General features: G+C 42.3%; 1 protein-coding gene across 20 annotated transcripts in view; it reads right to left on the reverse strand.

Annotated features, from left to right (window-relative positions):
• The window catches only part of adcy1a (adenylate cyclase 1a), a 118,380-nt gene that overhangs the window by 74,507 nt on the left and 19,472 nt on the right, over nt 1-24,401 (reverse strand). For all 20 annotated transcript variants that reach the window (XR_009789350.1, XR_009789349.1, XR_009789353.1 and 17 more), the window contains exons 4-5: nt 19,283-19,394; nt 1,362-1,489 (exon numbers count right to left, since the gene is read on the reverse strand). Coding sequence is in view for 14 of the 20 variants with exons in the window: in XM_061779204.1 (XP_061635188.1) it covers nt 1,362-1,489; nt 19,283-19,394 (240 nt within the window). In the remaining 6 variants the exon portion in view is untranslated. The remainder of the gene's footprint in view (nt 1-1,361; nt 1,490-19,282; nt 19,395-24,401) is intronic.

Raw genomic sequence — 24,401 nt, forward strand, 5'->3', positions numbered from 1 at the left:
TGGCTAGAGAAAGTGTGTGCTCGCCGGGAGGCCAACGCTGACCAGGTAGTAGGTTCCGTGAGAGGACTGCTGGGAAAGACGGGGTGTCTCGGTCTCCCGGGTGCGTGAGCACTGCCTTCGGAAGGCTGGGTCAGCGAATCCGCAGGCTGAAGGAACTGTCCACCCGACCGGCAAGGCCGGCCAGCGGAGGCCCTCAAACAGCGGGTCACGAGTGCCATTCGATCGTGGGTGTGTGTGTGTGGGTGTGCGTGAGCGTTAATCCAGCCAGCGGGGGTAATGCCACGCTCTCTCATGCCCGTTCAGGGTGCCTTCTGCTTGGCCTCCATTCTGACGAAGCCCGCTGTCAAAAATAAATAAATGAATAAATAAAGAACCAGCGCTGATCACCGTACAAGCCAGCCTAAGTGTTCGTCCAACCCCCTCACATCCAACACTTCCAGCCTGGAGCTGGGACATCCAGTATGGACGAGAGACTTCCAGCCTGTAGCTGTGACTTCCAGCCTGGAGCTGGGTCTTCCAGCTTGAACCGGGACATCCAGTATGGAGCCGGCACTTCCAACCTGGAGCTGGGACATCCAGTCCTGAGGCGGCACTTCCAGCTTCGAGCCGGGACATCCAGCATGGAGCTGGGACATCCAGCATGGAGCTGGGACAACCAGGAAGAAGCCGGGACTTCTACCCTGGTAGCGCACGGTGGCGCGCAGAACTCGGCCACCCGTGATGGACCCACCGCCACAGGCAGGGCGGGTGTTTTGGAATACGCAGCGTCCGATTCACTGTCCGACCCGTCATTTGTGCGTCGTTCTGCCTTTTCAAACAGCCCATGGAACTTCAAGAGCAGGGGAGAGAGGGATGAAGAGGGATGAAATCTGCATGTCTTTATTTTTTTGAGGCTTTTTGTGTTTTTGGGGCCCCTCTTGCCACAAAAACCCAAGATACCTAGATTAGAAGTATCTCAACAATTGAGGATTGATTACAAGTTATCATATGTATCTAAATTAGTTGTCTAAAATCCGTGGAAGCAGATTTAAAAAGCTCTTAACAATCATTGCACATACGATAAACGAGAGACATGAAAATGAGCCACAATGTCGGTTATCATCATAGGAGTAATCCGCTATTCTTACAGTATCATTATTAAATAATTTTATTTTGTAGAATTCTTAAATAATTAATTTAATTAATAATGACAAGTTAGAAGTATAACCTGTGACCTTAGTGAGCATAAGCAGTACAGAAAATTAATCAATGGATCGTTGGATGGATGGATGTACGGATCGCTAGAGATAGAGGTATGATCTGAAATATTTTATGAAGAGAGTAGAGGGGGTAAGGGGAGCATACATGTTTGTGTGACTCACGCTATGGTGTCAATCATGTCAAGGCCCATCTCTACACAGCAGTGGGCATGGTCAGCCTTAGGTTGGGTCAACCCTGATACACAGTAATAACAGTCCCCCAGGATCTTTATTCGCCTGCAGTGATTCTCCTATTGACATAGAGAAATGACACATCAATAATTAAAATTTTCAGGTCCCATAAACTAAATAATGTGGGGGGGAGTAAAATTATCTGAAGAAAAACGTAAGCATTATATACTGAAGTCACACAGTAGAAATGTTTTTAACATGATGTCATGGGCTGCAAGAAGCATGTCATTAATTGTATATATATATATATATATTCATTATAGGCCTCCCTCATCAAATGCCGCTTTTTATGAAAAGCTGGAAATTTTACTGAAACAACTCAATCTTGCGAAAGAGGTGATAATAATGGGTGACCTAAATGTTAATTGGGAAGTTAAAAAAGTTATGAAAAAATTGAAAAGGGTTATGGATGATATGGATATGACTCAGGTAATTAATGGCCCTACGAGAATTACAAACTCCACCCGAACTCAGATTGATCTAGCTTTTACTAATAGGCCAGAAAGGATCTTGAAGCCATACAATATGCTCACAGGATTGTCTGATCACAATCTTATAATGGTCACAAGAAAATTAAATAAAAAGCGCTTCAAACCCTTGGCCACCACTGAATCCAATAGGATACCAAAACATGAACAACAAAATTTCTAAGATTCTATCCAAGAAGTAAACTGGGATGTATTCCTCGCTGGTAAAAATTTAGATGAGGATTGTTCTAAATTTGCCAACAAAATACAAGAAATGATTATACAATTTACACGGATAATTAAACTAAAAGCTAGAAAGAATGGCCTTCCTTGGTTAAACACATCTATTCTGAAACTGATGAAAGAACGCGATCATTCCTTGAAGTTGTCGGTCAAATCAGGATACAATAGACACCACTTTATTTCACTGAGAAATAGGGTAGTGAAAGAAATAAGAAAATCTAAAGCTGAATTTTTCATTACTGCTTTGAATAGTGCGAAGGGAAATTCAAAAATAACCTGGAATTATATTAAAAAAACTATTGGGTGATACACAAAATAACAAAACAAAACTAATGCAAATTAAATTAAATGGAAACATCCTGACGGAACCTAAAGAGATGGCTGATGCTTTTAACAAATACTTCATTGAATCTGTGTCAGAAATCTCTTCTAAGTTTGCAGTACAACAAAGGAAGGAATACCCTGCATTGTCTGCAACGCAGTTCTTTACTATTACAAATATTACTGAGACCAAAGTTATCGATTTAATTCATTCACTCAAACCATCTAAGGCAAAGGATGTTTTTGGAATGGACACGAGCATGCTCAAAGATCTAGGTTCAACTCTTGCTACTCCTATTGCCTCAATCATTAATCTTTCAATTTCATCTGGTCACTTTCCAAAGGCCTGGAAATCTGCTATTGTAACCCCTGTCTTTAAATCCGGTGACTCAACTTCTCTGAATAACTACCGACCTATAAGCATTCTTCCGGCCATTTCCAAAGTTGCAGAAAAATGGGTGTCAGAGCAGATTGTCCATTATTTCATCAGCAGCTCACCCTCTCTCCACGCCATGCAGTTTGGTTTCAGATCCAAGCATTCCACTGAAATGGCTACTTGCCTCTTCATTGAGAAAATAAAATCTTCTCTCGACAAGGGTGGAGTTGTATACAGTAAATCACTCTGTTCTTCTTACCAAGCTCTCAAAATTTAACTTCTCTCGCAAAGCTGTGAGCTGGATTGAATCATATCTGCATGACCGAACACAATCTGTATCAGTTAACAACTGCAGATCAGTCTCTTAGGCTAACCTCTGGAGTCCCTCAGGGATCAATATTAGGCCCCCTTTTATTTAGTCTTTATATCAACGATTTGGGCGGCACGGTGGCCGACTGGTTAGAGCATCAGCCTCACAGTTCTGAGGTGCGGGGTTCAATCCCCGTCCCCGCCTGTGTGGAGTTTGCATGTTCTCCCCGTGCCTGCGTGGGTTTTCTCCGGGCACTCCGGTTTCCTCCCACATCCCAAAAACATGCATTAATTGGAGACTCTAAATTGCCCGTAGGCATGACTGTGAGTGCGAATGGTTGTTAGTTTCTATGTTCCCTGCGATTGGCTGGCAACCAGTTCAGGGTGTACCCCGCCTCCTGCCCGATGACAGCTGGGATAGGCTCCAGCACGCCCGCGACCCTAGTGAGGAGAAGCGGCTCAGAAAATGGATGGATGGATCAACGATTTGCCCACTGTTTGCTCTGAAGCAGAGTGCGTAATGTATGCAGACGACATGGTTTTCTTTGTTCATGGTCGCTCCAAAGATACTGTTGCTGCTAAACTCACTAATACAATGTCCTGTGTCACAACTTGGTTGCAGGAGTGCTGTCGACAACTAAACATTTCTAAAACTGTAGGCATGTATTTCACTAAAACAAATAGAGTATCACCTGACCCCGACATACTTGTTAATGGAGAAAAAATGCAAATTGTCAGCCAATACAAATATCTTGGGTTAATAATAGATTCACAGCTTTCCTTTAAAGCCCATATTGACAAATTGTGTAAAAATATCGAATTAAACCTCGCAAATTTTCGTGCAATTCGAAATGAAATGTCAACTGAAGCCGCAAAAATTTACTTGCATTCAACGATTCTTAGTCACTTTAACTATTGCATAACCAGTTGGTCCCAGGCTGGTCAGAATGCAAAAAAACCATTGGAAGTTTTGTACAAACAAGTAATTAAAGTGATGGATAAAAAACCAAGGCATTATCATCACTGTGCAATTTAAAAAAAATACAGTCTTTTAAACTGGTTTAAATTTGATTTATAAAGTACTGCATGATTTGGCCCCAGCTCCTCTGGCTGAGTTCATCAGCCAAAGAAACAGCTCTGAGCGTGTCACTCGAGGCTCTGTCAGAGGTGACTGTCTCATTCCTCTGCGCAGGAGCACTTTCAGTAAGTCAGCCTGGTCAGTGATGAGCACTGGTGAGTGGAACTCAGTACCTGAGGAGGTTAAACTGCTTACAACATACAAGGCCTTCACAAAAAAACTGAAAATGTGGCTAGTTAACACCTATAGCTGCCAACACTAAAAGACAAGTATGTTATGTTGTTTTTTTTTTATGATCAAAATATTTGTGGTTTTATTCTCTCTTAATAGTATAGTTTGATTATGTATCCTGTATTATATTGTCTTGTAGATGTATTTTACTGCTTTTTTACATCATGGCCAGGGGACTAATTCTGGCTTTTTTAACCATGTGTACTTCATGTGTTTTATGAAATTGCATTGTCCCCTTTCAAATAAACCGATTAATAATTAATAATTGTATCACCTCCTTTCTTCTTTTTAAACATGACATATTTTCGTAGATTTTGCAGCTCTGGTCGAGCGTAAAAACTAGCTTATCTTGATTTTCGCACAAGTGCTGTGCTTGTATGCCAATTTGGCAGACCGGTCTGGGCAGAGCTCGGCATATCGGACCAGCGAGGGTGTGATCTTGGAGGTGCACTTGGCGGAGTGGAATTTGGTGTCAAAAAGGTCTTCTAAATTTACGCCTACTGGGACCACATCTAAATTTTGGCGCAGGCGGTCTAAAAGGATTTTGTTGAATTTGATCAGGGCACACGCAGGCAGACAAGAGACGCAAGCTCCGTGGACATGTGTTGGATGACAGATGTATTTCAACAGCGGGTATGGAACTCATTGTAAAAATCAATTCATCATTATCTGCGATTGGCTGGCGACCAGTTCAGGGGGTACCCCACCCCTTGCCCGAAGATAGCTGGGATAGGCTCCAGCACGCCCGTGACCCTAGTGAAGTTAAGCGGGAAGGAAAATGAATGAATGAATGAATGAATGCATTATTATTGTTATCATCATCATTATTATATTTTTTAAGTTGACATACTGGCCGGCATGCAACTAAAGGGGGGAGTACATAAACAGTCGTTGGAGGGTATGTACTGTAGCTGCATGAGGTTCGTGGACATATTTAACTCGGCAGCAGTTTTCATCAGCTTATTCTGTATTTAATAAGGGTGCTCGCCAACGTTCAATGCTTAAGTCACGCACAGATTTCTGCGACCTCTTCAGCATGAGACGTCTCCTTGCAAGATTATTTGCACCACATTTGAACAGAAAGAGAAGAGTCGCTTCAATTGGACAGGATTGAAGTCAGCTGTAAACAGCGCAGATGTCCCACTTTTAAATGCGCTGAAGTACCACAGTCCACAAAATTACCAAACTGGGTCTAACCCGTCTCCTTGCAGAAAATAAACAATCAAACAAAGTTCAACAAAACCTAAATATTTCAGAAAGTGGATGATATACAGCGACTCAAATCTATTGATCTATTGAAATCTATTTTCTAACTTCAACAGCTCCAATGTATTCACACTGTATGTTATGACATTTAACATTACTCCTAGCTACATTACATTTGACAGCTGAGACACTGCACACAATCAGCATACAAAAGCATCCCTGCTCAGAAATATCAGGATGTGTGCTTGTGCAACTGTGTGTGTGCTTGTAGTTGAGGCCAACTGTAATTGCGCTGACATGCTCTTGAAGTACAATCCCACCCACACATTCCCAGATGGATCAGCTATGTGTCACAGTGTACATTTTGCACAAACTCAGAAACATGAACACACACTTGCATAAATGTACAAATATACACACAGAAAAGTTACAATGTCTGTGTGGACTATGCAACACGGATGGTTGCTCAAAGATCAATAGAAGAAGGAACAGGAGCTAAAAAATTAGAGATTACAACATCATCACTGAGAAAGACCATAAAACTGAACAGAATATATCAGCAGAACAAAACAAAGAAGAACTGTATGAGCTGTGACAACAGCTACACACATTTAGTCCAGAAGTATTTGGACTATCACAGCTTTGTTATTCACCATGGCAATGGATCGGAAATTTTAAAAAATCCAGATGTGAAGTGCACAGTTTATAGCTTTAAAATTTCCAGTTTAAGAAATTACCACTTGGGAATTATAACAATCTTATAATTAATTGATTTTATGCAGAACGCCATGGGTCAAAAGTATTTGAACAATAAGACTCGCGAGAGATTAATTGGTCATATGTGATCCAAGCAGTGCTTTAAGAGCTATATAAAAATAAAAAGTTGATATCGGTACAGTGGTACCTCAATGTTCTACCACAATCTGTTCCATGATGATGGATGATGAGTCCTATCGGGCCTTTTGGGCCTGAGGGACTCCGGAGACAGCTGCCGGGTACTGCCAGGCCAAGCAGAATATTGAGGCAAAAAGTCAGGCGTGGGAGTAGTTCGGTGAGGGGAGGAGGGTGAAGCAGTGTAACATCAACACTTTGTATAGTGGGGATGGGGAGCTGGCGACCTTGACATCATGAGTTAGTGGTGTTAGCGGTTCATGCTAGTACAATGGAAACTTAATATAATGGACTAATAGGGGCGGGGAGTCATCCGTTATAGCTGATTGTCCAGTACATTGGAGCACAGGCCATATGCACCCATATTACTGTACAGTACAAAATTATGTGCAAAGTTATTAATGCAGCCCTATGGGGGGCACAGGTCAGTGCAAAAAGTCTGGCTTAAAACCTAGCCAAACAAATATGAGCGTTCATCCAAAGAATTCCATAACGGATCGGTCGTGGCCCGGGTTAAAAACGTCCGCCACCGGCGCCATCAACCTGCAGGGCGCCGTTGAAAATTCAGCAACTGTGGGTCGAAGTCAAAGAAGAAGAAGAGGTGGAAAGCGGGTTCTTTGGCAGAAAGAGAAGAGGAAAGCACAGAGCCTAGAACTGAATGTGGGGACTTTGAATGTTGGGACTACGACAGGAAAATCTCGGGAGTTGGTTGACATGATGATCAGGAGAAAGGTTGATATATTGTGTGTCCAGGAGACCAGGTGGAAAGGCAGTAAGGCTAGAAGTTTAGGGGCAGGGTTTAAATTATTTTACCATGGTGTAGATGGGAAGAGAAATGGAGTCGGGGTTATTTTAAAAGAAGAGTTGGCTAAGAATGTCTTGGATGTGAAAAGAGTATCAGATCGAGTGATGAGGCTAAAATTTGAAATTGAGGTTGTTATGTGATTAGTGGCTATGCCCCACAGGTAGGATGTGACCTAGATGTGAAAGAGTGATGGGGAGGAAGATTAGGAAGACAAAGGCAGAGAAGAGAACCGTGTGGTGGAAGCTGAGACAGGACGAGTTGTGCAGCTTTTCGGGAAGAGGTGAGACAGGCTCTCGGTGGACGGGAGGAGCTTCCAGAACACTGGACCACTCCAGCCAAGGTGATCAGAGAGGCAGGCAGGAGAGTACTTGGTGTATCTTCTGGCAGGAAAAGAGAGAAGGAGACTTGGTGGTGGAACCTCACAGTACAGGAAATCATACAAGGAAAAAGGTTAGCTCAGAAGAAGTGGGACACTGAAAGGACCGAGGAGAGGCGAAAGCAATACATTGAGATGCGACACAGGGCAAAGGTAGCGGTGGCAAAGGCCAAACAAGAGGCATATAATGACATGTATGGCAGGTTGGACACTAAAGAAGGAGAAAATGATCTATACAGGCTGGCCAGACAGAGGGATAGGGATGGAAAGGATGTGCAGCAGGTTAGGGTGATTAAGGATAGAGATGGAAATATGTTGACTGGTGCCAGCAGTGTGCTAGCTAGATGGAAAGAATACTTCGAGGAGTTGATGAATGGGGAAAATCAGAGAGAAGGGAGAGTAGAAGAGGCAAGTGTAGTGGACCAGGAAGTGGCAATGATTAGTAAGGGGGAAGTCAGAAACCCATAAAAGAGGATGAAAATGGAAAGGCAGTTGGTCCTGATGACATTCCTGTGGAGGTATGGAAGCATCTAGGAGAGATGGCTGTGGAGTTTTTTACCAGCTTGTTCAATAGAGTTCTTGTGCGTGAGAAGATGCCTGAGGAATGGAGGAAAAATGTACTGGTGCCCATTTTTAAGAACAAAGGTGATGTGCAGAGCTGTGGCAACTATAGAGGAATAAAGTTGATGAGCCACACTATGAAGTTATGAGAAAGAGTAGTGGAGGCTAGACTCAGGACAGAAGTGAGTATTTGCGAGCAACAGTATGGTTTCATGCCTAGAAAGAGTACCACAGATGTATTATTTGCCTTGAGGATGTTGATGGAAAAGTACAGAGAAGGTCAGAAGGAGCTACATTGTGTCTTTGTAGATCTAGAGAAAGCCTATGACAGAGTACCCAGAGAGGAACTGTGGTACTGCATGCGGAAGTCTGGAGTGGCAGAGAAGTATGTTAGAATAATACAGGACAGTGCCAAGGGCGCGGCACGGTGGACGACTGGTTAGAGCGTCAGCCTCACAGTTCTGAGGACCCGGGTTCAATGCCCGGCCCCGCCTGTGTGGAGTTTGCATGATCTCCTGTCCCTGTGTGGGTTTTCTCCGGGCACTCCGGTTTCTTCCCACATCCCAAAAACATGCATTAATTGGAGACTCTAAATTGCCCGTAGGTGTGAATGTGAGTGCGGATGGTTGTTTGTTTCTATGTGCCGTGCGATTGGCTGGTATCCAGTTCAGGGTGTACCCCGCCTCCTGCCCGATGATAGCTGGGATAGGCTCCAGCACGACCGCGACCCTAGTGAGGAGAAGCAGCTCAGAAAATGGATGGATGGATGTACGAGGGCAGCAGAACAGTGGTGAGGTGTGCTGTAGGTGTGACAGACGAATTTAAGGTGGATGTGGGACTGCATCAGGGATCAGCCCTGAGCCCCTTCCTTTTTGCAGTGGTGATGGATAGGCTAACAGATGAGGTTAGACTGGAATCCCCGTGGACCATGATGTTTGCAGATGACATTGCGATCTGCAGTGAAAGCAGGGAGCAGCTGGAGGAACAGTTAGAAAGATGGAGGCATGCACTCGAAAGAAGAGGAATGAAGATTAGCCGAAGTAAAACTGAATATATGTGCATCAATGAGAGGGGTGGTGGGGGAAGAGTGAGGCTACAGGGAGAAGAGATAGCAAGTGTCGAGGACTTTAAATACTTGGGGTCAACCGTCCAGAGCAATGTGAGTGTGGTCAGGAAGTGAAGAAACTGGTCCAAGCAGGTTGGAACAGGTGGAGGAAGGTCTCAGGTGTGTTATGTGACAGAAGAGTCTCTGCTAGGATGAAGGGCAATGTTTATAAAACAGTGGTGAGGCCAGCCATGATGTACGGATTAGAGACAGTGACACTGAAGAGACAACAGGAAGCAGAGTTGGAGGTGGCGGAAATTAAGATGTTAAGGTTCGCTCTCGGAGTGACCAGGTTGGATAAAATTTGAAATGAGCTTATCAGAGGGACGGTCAAGGTTAAATGTTTTGGAGACAAAGTTAGAGAGAGCAGACTTCAATGGTTTGGACACGTCCAGAGGAGAAATAGTAAGTATATTGGTAGAAGGATGATGAGGATGGAGCTCCCAGGCAAGAGAGCGAGAGGAAGACCAAAGAGAAGGTTGATGGATGTCATGAGGGAAGACATGATGGCAGTTGGTGTTCGAGAGGAGGATGCAGGAGATAGGCTTACATGGAAAAGAATGAGGCGCTGTGGCTTAATTTTATCCAAACTTACCACGCTGGTGTGCTTGGTCATGGTGACATTATTGACGTACAGTACTCATCATAGGCGAGTCACTTTCCTGAGTCGCAAGGAATTAATGTGTTTCCTAGTTCCAAATCCCCTGCCATTCTGAGATGAGCTAAATAGATAAAATAGCAGGTTCCAGATTTCAGAGAGTTGTGTTTTGTATTTCTCAGAGTTAACACCGCCGCCATGCCGCTCTCTCTCTGCGCAGCACTCTATGCACAATAGAAAATAGATATAACCATAATCACCGCTCACAGACCTTGTGAATCGGAAGCTAATCCAGGGTGGGGGCGATTGTAACTGAGTTGGATGCTAATTGTCTGTGCGTGGGAGTAGACGCTAATCATCGATGGGTTGGGAGGGTGCACTGTGTCTAGGTCGACCCCTCCAACCGAGGGGGGAGCAAGGCCAAGTACCAAATTCTCCGCGGGCCGGCCAGTGTTTGGGGACCACTGGAGTACTGGACCCCTTGATACGGGCTGGTTAGTCCCTGTTTGACAAGTGTCAGATCTTGGTCTGTATTGCATGCAGAAAGTCAGATTTGTTTCCAGTGAAGGTTGGATTATCCCAAGGCTGCTCTTTGTCACTGATTCTGGGTTGGGATGAGTATCAGCACCTCCAAATCTGAGACCATTGTCTCAGTCAGAAAAAGTTGGCGTGCCCTTTCTGGGTCATGAATGAGATCCTTCCTCAAGTGGAGGAGTTCCATTACCTTGGGATCTTGTTAACGAGTGTTTGTTACATTCCCAAAATCATGTGTCAAACCTGATGGAGGCAGTGTTGGTGTATATATGGGTTCAAATCAAACAGTCTCACTGCTCATGTGACTGCTGAGTGGGTGCAAAAGTAACTTGAGAATTTTTGAAGTCAGAAAAAAATTAATATTCTCTGATTTCCAATGCTGATATTCCTGATCTCAATGCTATAGAGCAAGACAAGATAAGTTAAATGAAGGCGGCTGCAGTGAAGGCTTTGCAAAGAACCATCAGGGACGAGACTCGGATTCTGGTGAAGTCCATGGGCTCCAGACTTCAGGCAGTATTTTATTGTTGAAGCTTTTCAGTTTTAAATTATTGTCAGTGACTGTTTTTTTCAATGTCTTTATGTATCAAAAGTATTCAAGTCAATTGAGTATCTGTTGTTGTACTAGAGCGGCTCCAACTACCAGAGACAAATTTCGTGTTTTTGACATACTTGAAATAAAGATGATTCTGATTCTAATATTTACAGTGATGTCATTTTAGCACAATACTTTTGAGCCATTGAATGGCTGCATTCCCCAAAATATTAAATGTTTTTATGAAAGTATTAACCTTTCAATTCATTTTGGTGGTGTAGGCAGCACAGTGGGGTAATGGTTAGCATGTCTACCTCATAGTTGACGGGAATTTCTGTGTGTAGTTTGCATGTACTCTGGTTTCCTGCGGCATTCCAAATACATGACATGACCCAAGAGAGGACAAGTGGTACAGAAAATGGATAATGTATGGATGGAGAGAGGGATGGAGGGATGGATGTGGTAGGTCAATATCACTATGAAGTCCCTTTGGTGATCTCATCAGAATCATTCAGTCATCATGGAAATATAGTTGAATAATTAAACACTGAGGTCTTATTATAAGTAGCCAAACATAGAAGTACAATGATGAGTCTCTTAAGTGTACAAACTCCATTTCCAATTAAGTTGGAGCGTTAAACTGTAAATTAAAAACAGAATGCAAGGATTTACAAATCCTTTTCAACCGACTGTAAATTCAATTGAATACATTACAAAGACATGATATTTAATGTTCAAACTGATGAACATTTTTGTTCCTTTGAAAATATTCTCTGATGCCTGCAACATGTTCCAAAAAAGCTGGGACAGGGGCAACAAAAGACTGGAAAAGTTGAGGAATGCTCAAAGAACACCTGTATGGAACATTCCACAGGTGAACAGGTTAATGGGCAACAGGTGAGTGTCATGAATTGGTATAAAAAGAGTATCCCCAAAAGGCTCAGTTGTTCACAACCAAGGCTGGGGTAAAGGTTCACACTTTGAAACAACTGCGTGAGCAAAACGTCCAACAGTTTAAGAACAATGTTTGTCAATGTAAAATTGGAAGGAATTTAGGGATTTCGTCATCTAAAGTCCATAAGATCATCAAGATTCAGAGAACCTAGAGAAATCTCTGTGTGTAACCGGCACGCCCGAAAACCAACATTGAATGCCTGTGACCTTTGATCCCTCAGTTGGCACTGTATTAAAAATGGCATCATTGTGTAAGGACATGGTCACGTGGGCTCAGCCACATTTAATAAAACCAGTCGGGTAACACAGTTTGTCGCTACATCTACAAATGCAAGTTAAAACTCTATCATGCAAAGAGAAAGCCATATATCAACAACACGCAGAAACTGCCTGCTTCTCTGGGCCCAATTTTATCTAAGATGGACGGTGTTTTTTGAAATAATGGACGTTGTGTCGCCTGGGCAAACTGTTATGGTATAGGGGTGTGTTAGTGCCCATGGCATGGGTAACTTTCACATCTGTGAAGGCACCATGAATGCTGACGGAACATACAGGTTTTGGAAAAACATATGCTGCCATCCAAGCAACGTTTTTTACAGGGACGCCCCTGCTTATTTTAGCAAGACAATGCAAAGCCATATTCTGCACGTGTTACAAAAGTGTGGCTTTGGAGTAAAAGAATGTGAGTACTAGACTGGCCTATCAGCAGTACAGACCCGTCTCCCATTGAAAATGCGTGGCGCATTATGAAGTGCAAAATACGACAACGGAGACCCCAGACTGTTGAGCAACTAAAGTTATACATTAAGCAACAACGGGAAAGAATCCACCTACAAAGCTTCAACAATTAGCGTCGTTAGTTCCCAAATGCTTATTGAGTGTTGTTAAAAGGAATGGTGACATGGAAAGGAAACATGCCCCTATCCCAGCTTTTTTTGGAATGTGTTGTAGGCATTAAATTAAAAATGAGTGAGTATTCTGTTTTTATTTGCGTTTTACAAAACGTCCCAACTTGATTGGACCTGAACAATACCTATAAATGCTTTCAGTAAGATAATATTGTTTTAAGCTGTGTGACATTTTGACGAAAAGGGTCCTCATACCGGTGTGACACATCTGTTACTCAGGCAGGTTAGCAGCAGCAGTGGCCCATCCGTCTTTGACTAAGTTTAGTTTGTTATGCAGCATCCAAGTGGCCTGACAGCTCTGACACAGGCGGTTTGAAAGTAAATGTCTCCCTTGCCAATGTGACATGCTATAAATCTTTATTAGGCTGCAGCTACACCGATACATGAAGACAATATAACCTCATCACAATTATACCATGTAACGGATTACTGACTGCTGAAGCACTGATTGCTCGCCACAAATCACCTCATGTCTTGTTCGTTCTCCCCCTCTGTCTCTGCTGGTATTAAACCATGGCTGATTGCTAGGATACAGAATGAAGTCAAGGGGGATAATCCTTGTGATCATGTGACTTTTGTGCATGTGTCTGAACGTAGAGACCAAGTCTAAATTGTCTGTACGGATCATGTCGCTCACAAGAGATGGAGGTCAAGAGAGTCACATATAGCATAGGAGTGGCGTAAATGGGGTGTACTCAGAATTTATTCATGTGCTCCGGTATTAAATGTATCAGCCATATACACTCCGCAGCTTTGCCCAATAGCAATATACATGCAATAGATATATACCTATATATACATACCGTTATAATAGAACTGCCTTTTATTGTGGCCAACCGATAGCACACCTGTGCAATAATCATACTGCCACACGTGTGAGGTGGGATGGATTATCTCAACAAAGGAGAAATGCTCACTAACACAGATTTAGACAGATTTGTGAACAATATTTGAGGGAAATGGCCTTTTGTGTATGGAGAAAAGGTTTTAGATCTTGGAGTCCAGCTCACAAAACATGCGAGCAAAAACAAAAGTGTTGCATTTATATTTTTGTTCAGTGTAAATTACAATAAGTTCCTGTTTTCCCCATTGTTTTACTGCAAAGCAATAAAAGTACGTCAGGAAAATCTTCATATTTAATGAGCATAATACCTGATTCCCTTACAAGAAACAACAGGAATCTAAGAAATTTCACCTGCACTGCACCTGGATTTTTTAGGATGATATCCATCCATCCATTTTCCAGACCGCTTATCCTCACTAGGGTCACGGGCGTGCTGGAACCTATCCCAGCTGACTCTGGGCGACAGGCGGGGTACATCCTGAACTGGTCGCCAGCCATTCACAGGGCACACATAAACAAACAACCATTCGCACTCACATTCACACTTACCGGCAGTTTAGAGTCTTCAATTAACCTACGATGCATGTTTTTGGGTTTTTGGTATTGTTACTGTATATTGTCTGTCTGTATGTGTTACTACGGCATTTATGTGTAAATATTCATTATTTGTAGGTAAATCCCTCCCGTGATCTAATGCTAATGTTAGCTAGCCCGTCAATTGGGTTTTCCATTGACTGATAGCATAAACTATCCATCCATCCATTTTCTGAGCCGCTTCTCCTCACTAGGGTCGCGGGGGTGCTGGAGCCTATCCCAGCTGTCATCGGGCAGGAGGCGGGGTACACCCTGAACTGGTTGCCAGCCAATCGCAGGGCACATAGAAACAAACAACCATTCGCACTCACAGTCATGCCTACGGGCAATTTAGCGTCTCCAATGAATGCATGTTTTTGGGATGTGGGAGGAAACCGGAGTGCCCGGAGAAAACCCACGCAGGCACGGGGAGAACATGCAAACTCCACACAGGCGGGGACGGGGATTGAACCCCGCACCTCAGAACTGTGAGGCTGACGCTCTAACCAGTCGGCCACCGTGCCGCCTAGCATAAACTAGTGATTTCTAAAAGGATGTGTGTCTTGTATTTACAACCCCAATTCAAATGAAGTTGGGACGTTGTGTTAAACATGAATAAAAACAGAATACAATGATTTCCAAATCATGTTCAAACTATATTTAATTGAATACACTACAAAGACAAGATATTTAATGTTCAAACTGATAAATTTTATTCTTTTTGGCAAATAATCATTAATTTAGAATTTATGGTTGCAACACGTTCCAAAAAAGCTGGGACAGGTGGCAAAAAAGACTGAAAAAGTTGAGAAATGCTCATCAAACACCTGTTTGGAACATCCCACAGGTGAGCAGGCTAATTGGGAACCAGCTTCTCTGGGCCCGAGCTCATCTAAGATGGACTGATGCAAAGTGGAAAAGTGTTCTGTGGTCTGACGAGTCCACATTTAAAATTGTTTTGGGAAATTGTGGATGTCGTGTCCTCCGGGACAAAGAGCAAAAGAACCATCCGGACAGTTATGGACGCAAAGTTCAAAAGCCAGCATCTGTGATGGTATGGGGCTGTGTTAGTGCCAATGGCATGGGTAACTTACACATCTGTGAAGGCACCATTAATGCTGAAAGGTACATACAGGTTTTGGAGAAACATATGCTGCCATCCAAGCAACGTCTTTTTCATGGACGCCCCTGCTTATTTCAGCAAGACAATGCAAACCACATTCTGCATGTGTTACAACAGCGTGGCTTCGTAGTAAAAGAGTGCGGGTACTAGACTGGCCTGCCTGCAGTCCAGACCTGTTTCCCACTGAAAATGTGTGGCGCATTATGAAGTGTAAAATACGACAACGGAGACCCTGGACTGTTGAACAGCTAAAGCTGTACATCAAGCAAGACGATGTCCCAGCTTTTTGGGAACGTGTTGCAGCCATAAAATTGTAAGTTAATGATTATTTGCTTTAAATAATGAAGTTTATCAGTTGGAACATTAAATATCTTGTCTTTGTTGTTTATTCAATTAAATATAGGTTGAACAGGATTTGTAAATCATTGTATTCTGCTTTTATTTATGTTTAACACAACGTCCCAACTTCATTGGAATTGTGGTTGTAAATATTCAATGTGAGTAATTATTTTTGTTGTGCATTTAGTTTTACAGTAAACTCCAACTGGGGTATCAATAAAGAGCTTAAAGCATGCTCACAGAGGGCAGAAGAACACGCATCACATGCTTGCTACAAACAACAAAGGGTGTGTTGAAGGTGTGTTACAATGCATACACTACCAGTGCTGCGGCACATGAATAATTTTTCTCCGATTGTAACGTTTTTATGATTGTGAGAAGCCCAAAATTTCGATTAATCCCCGATTAATTATAGAGAGTCGTTTACCCACTAAAGAGGCCAAAAGAATGTCTTGCGAATTTGACACACCTGGCAATTTTCATGATTTTTAAAGAATCATTATGTATGTAAAATAAGGCTCTGAAATCTTTAAAAATGAGGGGTCTGCTCTCGAGCTACAGCCCCTCCACCTGTCAGTCAAATACCTTGGAACCTTGAAAAAACAAACCCCGATATAACGAATACCGGATAAAACGGACCGTCGGAACTGAAAAATGTGTCCAAAAACAGTTTCCATTTGTCACTTAAAATGCCGTTGACAGTCTAGTAATTACAGAATTGGCCGCTGTTATTTACTGGCGCTGTGGCGTAATGCAGGCAGACAATGGGACTGACGAATTTCCGGGTCAAAGATATAAAATATGACTAGTTCCAATTCCAAAAGACGTGCCTATGTGGCAGCCATGTTGAATGTGGGGCATTGACGTGGTGGCCATCTCATGATGGTTATACTCTATCTATTGTCTATTGTGCATAGACTCGCAGCACAGCGAGAGAGAGCGGCATGGTGGCAGCGTTAAGGCTCAGGAATACAAAACACAAGTCTATGGAGTCTGGAACATGCTATTTTTGGTATAGTAACAGTTTTGGTTTTTTTTGTCAAGCTCTACACCTTTGGCAACAGTTTGGGACTAGAAAGCACACAAAATTCCTCGCGGCTCATGAATGCGACTCGTACTCGATGAGTACTAGACGTCAACCATGACACCGTGACCAAGCACACTGGTGTGGTAAGTTTGGATGGAATGTCCATCCATCCATTTTCTGAGCCGCTTATCTTCACAAGGGTCGCGGGAGTGCTGGAGCCAATCCCAGCCATCATCGGGCAGGAGGCTGGGTACACCCTGAACACGTATAAACAAACCATTTGCATTCACACCTATGGGCAATTTAGAGTTGTCAATTAACCTACCATGCATGTTTTTGGGAGTGCCCGGAGTAAACCCACACAGGCACAGGAAGAACATGCAAACTCCACACAGGCGGGGTCGGGGATTGAAGCCCGGACCTCAGAACTGTGAGGCAGACGCTCTAACCTGTCGGCCAAACTTACAAACAATAATTTTGGACTGTACAGTGCATTTTAAACACCGTGCTCAAGGGAGCTATTTAGGTCTATAGCTTGCTAGCCCGTTAGCTCGCAGGTTAAAGGGCATAATAAACAGTTACTTTCCCTTAAGTGTGTATGTTGTGGGTCAACACGAGGCGCATGCAGCAAGGCTGGGTTGTATTGGACAGAGCCAACGAGAGCCCACTAGCAGCTAATACGTACTAGGCTAGCCATTAGTAGCAGGCCACTTCGTAGTGTAGAAGTCGAATTTGCCGTCAGCTCACTGTACGTGAGCCGTGCTTCAAGTCACCACGAGAATTTATTGAGTCCAGAAAAAAGTATCGTGTCTATTTTATTTATGGAATGATAAATCGGGCTTACGGCCATACGACCCTGAGAACGCCCGATCTCGTCCGATCACGCAAGCTAAGCAGGGACACCTGGGAATACCAGGTGCTGTAAGCTTGGCGGTACGGTGGACGACTGGTTAGAGCGTCAGCCTCACATTTCTGAGGACCCGTGTTCAATCCCCGGCCTGTGTGGAGTTTGCATGTTCTCCCCGTGACTGTGAGTGCGACTGGTTGTTTGTTTGTATGTGCCCTGTGATTGGCTGGCAACCAGTTCAGGGTGTACCCCGCCTCCTGCCCGATGACAGCTGGGATAGGCTCCAGCACGCCCGCGACCCTAGTGAGGAGAAGCGGCTCACAAAATAGATGGATGGATGGATGATAAATCGATAAGTAGTAGTAATAGTAGTTGTTGTTGTAGTAGTAGTAATTACCGTGACAGGCTGAGTGCTGTATTTATTTCACTGTCACATTGGTTGAAATTTTGGCTAATAAGTTACTGAATCGATTTCAAGCCACTGAATTCTTTCACATCGTATCGTTGTAAATGAACCAATATTGTCCTTGATTCGAATCGGCAACCAAGAATTTTCGAGAAGAATCGAATTTTTGCTAAAACAAATCGTTCCGCCCCATATGCTTCCATACACTCGCAACTACTTTTGTCAAGTACTATACTCAACAGTGCTAACCCCTCTCTCTCTCTCGCTCTCTCTCTCTCTCTCTCTCTCTCTCTCTCTCTCTCTCTTTCTCTCTGTCTCTCACCTCCCCACACATTCAAAGCCAAATTTCCTTAGTACATATCTCCCACTCTGTGTAAAAACCAGTTAACTCATCTTTCCACTTTGAACCCTTCGATTGACTTCTTTCTTGAACTTCATCTCCCCTTCCTTTATTTCAGTAAGCCCTTCCAGGCTGCTGGATCTATATATTGTGAAGCATATAAAATGACCTCCCAGTTTCAATGACACATTTGGCTTCCTTGTTACTTTTTTTTTTTTTTTTTTTTAAGCAGAAGAAGAAGCAGAAGTAAGAGCTCACAAACAATTCGGAGGAATTTCATTATTCAAACCATTGTAATTGTAATATGAATTCTTATAGTTTACACACTGTTGTAAAAACACGAACATAAAAGATCATTATCATCTGTTCAATAATCTATTTATCATCGGAACATTTGACCATTAACTCTATATGAACTGAAAAATATAGAAAATATGAACTTTGTATAAGGTTTTGGACTTTGTCTGTGGGAATTTTCGACTATTTATTCTGAAGAACATTCTTGAGGCTAATGGATGAGAGGATGGCCATGTCCATCACAGAAGGGGTGTATTAAGTGCTCAGTGTTCTTCCATGCTAAACTCATCCAACTATGTCCTTATTGGTCTTGGTGTGTGCACTGTAACACAGTCGTGTTGGAACAAAAAAAATGGCCTTCTCTAGACAGTTTCCCCATGATTGGAAGCATAGAACTGTCCAGACTGATGTTGTGCAAACTAAGTCAAACCCCCAATTAATGAGCCACGTCTCAAAATATTTTTAAATAGTGCCTGTAAATTATTTCCTTCATCTATCATATTATTGGTATGATATCACTGAATGGATTATGGCAGACAAAAAAAGCCATCTACTCACTGTAGCAAGTTCATCAAACTTTCCAAAGAGCTCATTGAGCAATTTGACCAATTCCTGCGCAGTACACTGGGAAGCCAGGCTGGTGAAACCCACAATATCTGCGAACAATATGCTGTCAAGACAGAAAAAAGAGAGGTTAAAACACCAGATGAAAACCTAATTTTTTAATATTCTTTTCCATCACATTTTAAACACAAAAGAGGATCGTGACATAAAATACTCAACAGGAAAAGATGTGGATGATCAGATTGAACCAAAACTTAAGTGAATGCATCACATTGCTCACTACCACTTAATCAATTACAGGTTTTAACTGAATGCTTGCTGGCTACCTGATTGAGTGAGAATGATGAAAGCTACTTAGCCCCAATTTCCTTAGAGACAGGCCAAATGGTCACAAAACACACACTACTGTATGTTTGACTGTACACTGCTCTCGATGGAGTAGGAGTCGTGGCTCTAGTATTTTTTTTGAAAAGCTGGGATATTTGTGGGATACTTGTTTTGTGCTGATGGAAATCCCAAGTTTTTATTTGTATTTTTTACAACAATAGGTCATTGAGCCTCATAAGGCAGATGGACTCGTGAGAATACTGGTTTGTAATCTCACAAATCCTTTTTTCCAAGCTGTAGACTGATACGCATGTAAACACACAGAAAAAAAGGAGGTGAAAATGTAAACAGCAAAAGTAAAATTATCTGTCCCCAGAAGTAATATTACCAATGTTCTCCCATCTGGCTTTAACAGGGGGAATTGGCTCAAGCTAATACTGTAATGTAATTCAACATGTCTGTGCCCTAAATTTACTTGTACAGTGGATATATAAGGTCTACCCACCCCACTTCAAATTCCAGGTTTTTCTGATTTTTTCCAATGTTAATGTGACCAATAACCTGTACAAGTCATCCATCCATCCATCCATCCATTTTCTACCGCTTATCCGAGGTCGGGTCGTGGGGTCAGTAGCTTTAGCAGGGACGCCCAGACTTCCCTCTCCCCACCCACTTCATCCAGCTCTTCTGGGGGGATCCCGAGGGATTCCCAGGCCAGCCGAAAGACAGTCTCTCCAGCGTGTTCTGGGTGGTCCCCGGGGTCTCCTCCCGGTGGGACATGCCCGGAACACCTCACCAGGGAGGCGTCCGGTAGGCATACGAATCAGATGCCCCAGCCACCTCATCTGGCTCCTCTCGATGTGAAGGAGCAGCGACTCTACTCTGAGATCCTCCCGGATGACCGAGCTTCTCACCCTATCTCTAAGGGAGAGCCCGGACACCCTGCGGAGGAAAATCTTTTCGGCCCCTTGTATCCGGGATCTTGTTCTTTCAGTCATGACCCACAGCTCGTGACCATAGGTGAGGGTAGGAACGTAGATCGATCGGTAAATCGAGAGCTTCGCCTTTCGGCTTAGCTCCTTCTTTACCACAACGGATCGATACAAAGTCCGCAGCTGTACAAGTCACTTTAAAAAAAAAAAGTTCAATAACCTGGTTGCATGAATAGTCATACAATCAAGCTAATACTTTATTGCAGCACCTTGGGGTTTTATTACAGCACTCAGTCATTTTGGGTACAAGTCCATCAGGATGGCACATCTTGATGTGGCAATATGTGCCCACTGTTCTTTACAAAAACACTCCAAATTTGTCACATTGCTAGGGCATCTCATGTGCACAGCCCTCTTTAGATCACATCACAGATGTTTGATTGGATTCAAGTCTGGACTCTGGCTGGGCTATTCCAAAACCTTAATCTTCTTATGGTGAAGCTGTTCTTTTGTTGGTTTGTTTGTGTGCTTTGGAGCATTGTCATACTGAAAGATGCTCCTCTTCATCTTCAACTTTCAAGCAGAAGCCTGAAGGTTTTGTGTAAACATTAACTGATATTTGGAACTTTTCATAATTCCCACCACCTTGACAAAGGCCCCAGTTGAAGAAAAACAACTAACTACTGAGTTGATAATGCAAACTGTTGGTAGCATGACACCATTTTAAAATGAAATTAACAGTATTTTATAAGTGGTATAGAATAGGAGAATACATAAAAGATCATTCCTGTATTGATATGTTTAGCTTTGGTTTTTTTTTTTGAACATACAATGAATGCGTACAATAATTAAAAACACGTGTATATATGCAGGGCAGTCAAAATGTAATGAGCTCTATTTAATTTTTAACCTACTAATAATTGATTTTTTTCCCCCTAAAAAATTTCATGGTTTGTAGTTTAAATACATGTTTGAAGGTTTTTTTTCCTTTAAGATTTTCTTCTTCCTGTCAGCTATTTTGAAAATGAAATAATTATTGGATGCCCATCAGAAGCAGAGAGCTGTGACTGAATTTGTTGGTTTGGAAGGGGAACCACCATTCAACATTTTCAAAAGGTTGCAAAATGTGTATGTGGAAGCTGTAATAGGCTATAGCACAGTCAAAAAGTGGGTGTCCAGGATCAAAGGCGAAGAACAAGTCTGCTTAGAGTGGCCTCCATAACATGCAAAGGAGTGGTAGACAATCTTCAGCAGTAAATCCTGCTAATAATGCTAGGGTCCAGACACTGATCTAAGAAGAATGTAGCGTCACCATTTATTACATTACCATCATGTGTCATCATTAATGACATAACCCTAATTCTATACACATTACAGTGGAACCTCGATAAAATGGACCCTGGACAGATATCAGATAAAACGGACCGTCAGGACAGAACAATGTGTCGAAAAATAGTTTGCCGTTGACAAAGTCTGTTAGTTTCAGAATTGGTTGCTGTTGTTTACTGCTACTGTGCCACAATGCAGGCAGAGAATGGGACTGACGTATTTCCGGGTCACAGATATACAATATAACTAGATCCATTTCCAAAAGACGTGCCTCCCGCGACTATGTGGTGGCCATGTTTAATGTGGGGCATTGACGTCGCAGGCAGGGTGATGATGGTTATACTGTATCTATTGTCTATTGTGCATACAGCGCTACGTAGAGAGAGAGAGAGAGCGGTATGGCTGTGGTGTTAACTCTGAAGAACACAAAAAGCAAGTCTCTGGAGTCTGCAACATGCTATTTTTGGTAAAGTAACAGTTTCTTCTTTTTTTTGTCAAGCTTTTTTTTGTTCGCCTTTGGCAACGGATTTGGAAATAGGAAGCACACTAATTCCTCGCAGCTCATGAAAGCGACTTGCCAATGATGAGTACTGTACATCAACAATGTCACCATGACCAAGCACACCGGTGTGGTAAGTTCGGATAAAATGTGAAACTTTCAAACATTTTCAAGTTTTTTGTAATGATTATTTATTTAGGCCAGTGGTCCCCAGCACCCGGTCCGCGGACCGATACCGGTTCATGAAGCATGTGTTACCAGGCCGCATAGAAAGAATGACCAATTTAGATAATTTCCGTTATATTGCGTTTCGCGTGTCAACTATATTTTATTTTGAAATTTGACCGGATCTTCTCCGCCGCCACAGCTGTGCATCTCAATTGACAAGTCAAGACTACACAGAATGCTGCAGCATTTCCATTTCCGCTCCTAGCTGACTTGCTAATGGCGGCCAAGCTCAAAGAACCAATCATTTCATAAACTGATTCAGTTCATTACGTTCACTGAAAAGATTTGTTATTTTGAACGAAACATTTGTGAACGAAACAACACTAGACTGCACTGGTGGATGATACGTGATACGTTATTAAAAATAAGGCCATACGACCTCAAATAAAAAGAAAGCTTGTTTTAATAGAAAATATGGTGTCCTACTTAAAATACAGGTTTATCTCAACAAGTAACTCTCACGCACCGAGTCCGCTCTGCATAATACTGTCTGTGGCGACAAGCTAGCCAACGACACGTGGAGACCAAGCACCCTGGACTAAAAGATAAGCCATTGGAGTTTTTGGAAAAAAAAGATCTCAACTGAATACCCTGCTCCCATTTCCAACATCCTATCTTTGTGAAGCGGGCTTTTCTGCTGTGACAGTTACGAAGACAAAATTACAGAGCAGATTGGACATAAGTAACAAGCCCAAGGCTCACACTGATTCTGCGTTATGGTGAGTTGTTGTATTTAACATTTTAAGCCGGTTGTCTTCCTTTATATATATATATATATATATATATATATATATATATATATATATATATATATATATATATATATATATATATATATATATATGCGCCATGCGCCACACCTTGACAACTGGTCCGTGACAAAAAAAATGCCTAGTCTAAACCGGTCCGCAGTGCAAAAATGGTTGGGGAATACTGTTTTAGGACATGAAAAAAATACAAAACAATAATATTGTACTGTACAGTAATATGGGTCCATATGGCCTCAAAAAAAAAAAAAAAAAGTGCTTTCAATGTAACAGACAATCCGCGAGATCGGACGACCATCCCCCCATTGGATATTATAATCATTATTATTGCTATACTGGAATTTTCTCCATTGTGGGACTAATAAAGGTCATTTTATCTGGATATCTTATTATTGTTTTGGGCTGCAACTGTCACCATTGCTGATTAAAAACCGTAATTTCAAATGCTTACCCGATTCTATTCCATTCTATTCTGTACTGCAAGTAAGTCAAGATATGTCATTTTGCCCTATAGTGATTGTCCTTCAAGAGGAAAATCAAGCCACAATCTTCAACTCTTGCTGGAGTGGTGCACAGCCGACTGTAAAGGTCTACCCGTCGCTCAATGGTCACAACCTCACAACTCATAGCTCGTGACCATAGGTGAGCGTTAAGAACAAGATCATAGATATAAGCAAAGCAAAGCAAATTTATTTATATAGCACATTTCATACACAAGTAACTCAATGTGCTTTACATAATTAAAAGCATTTAAAAACAAATAAAAAAAACAGCTTGTAAACATTTAAAACAAAGAGAATTAAAAAAATAAAATAAAAGTACAATTAAAAGAGCGTACAGTGCAAGAAATATCATGTAAAAATGGAAATGCTCTAAAAACCATGAGCAAAAAGAAGAGTTTTCCTTTTAAAAACATTCACATTTGGAGCTGATATCACTTCTGTTGGCAACTTATTCAATTTGTGTGCAGCATAATAGCTAAATGTTGCTTCACCATGTTTGCTTTGGACTCTATGCTCCATTATTTGACC

Source organism: Phyllopteryx taeniolatus, chromosome 7 (genome assembly GCF_024500385.1).
Source record: "Phyllopteryx taeniolatus isolate TA_2022b chromosome 7, UOR_Ptae_1.2, whole genome shotgun sequence".
Lineage (NCBI taxonomy): Eukaryota > Metazoa > Chordata > Actinopteri > Syngnathiformes > Syngnathidae > Phyllopteryx > Phyllopteryx taeniolatus.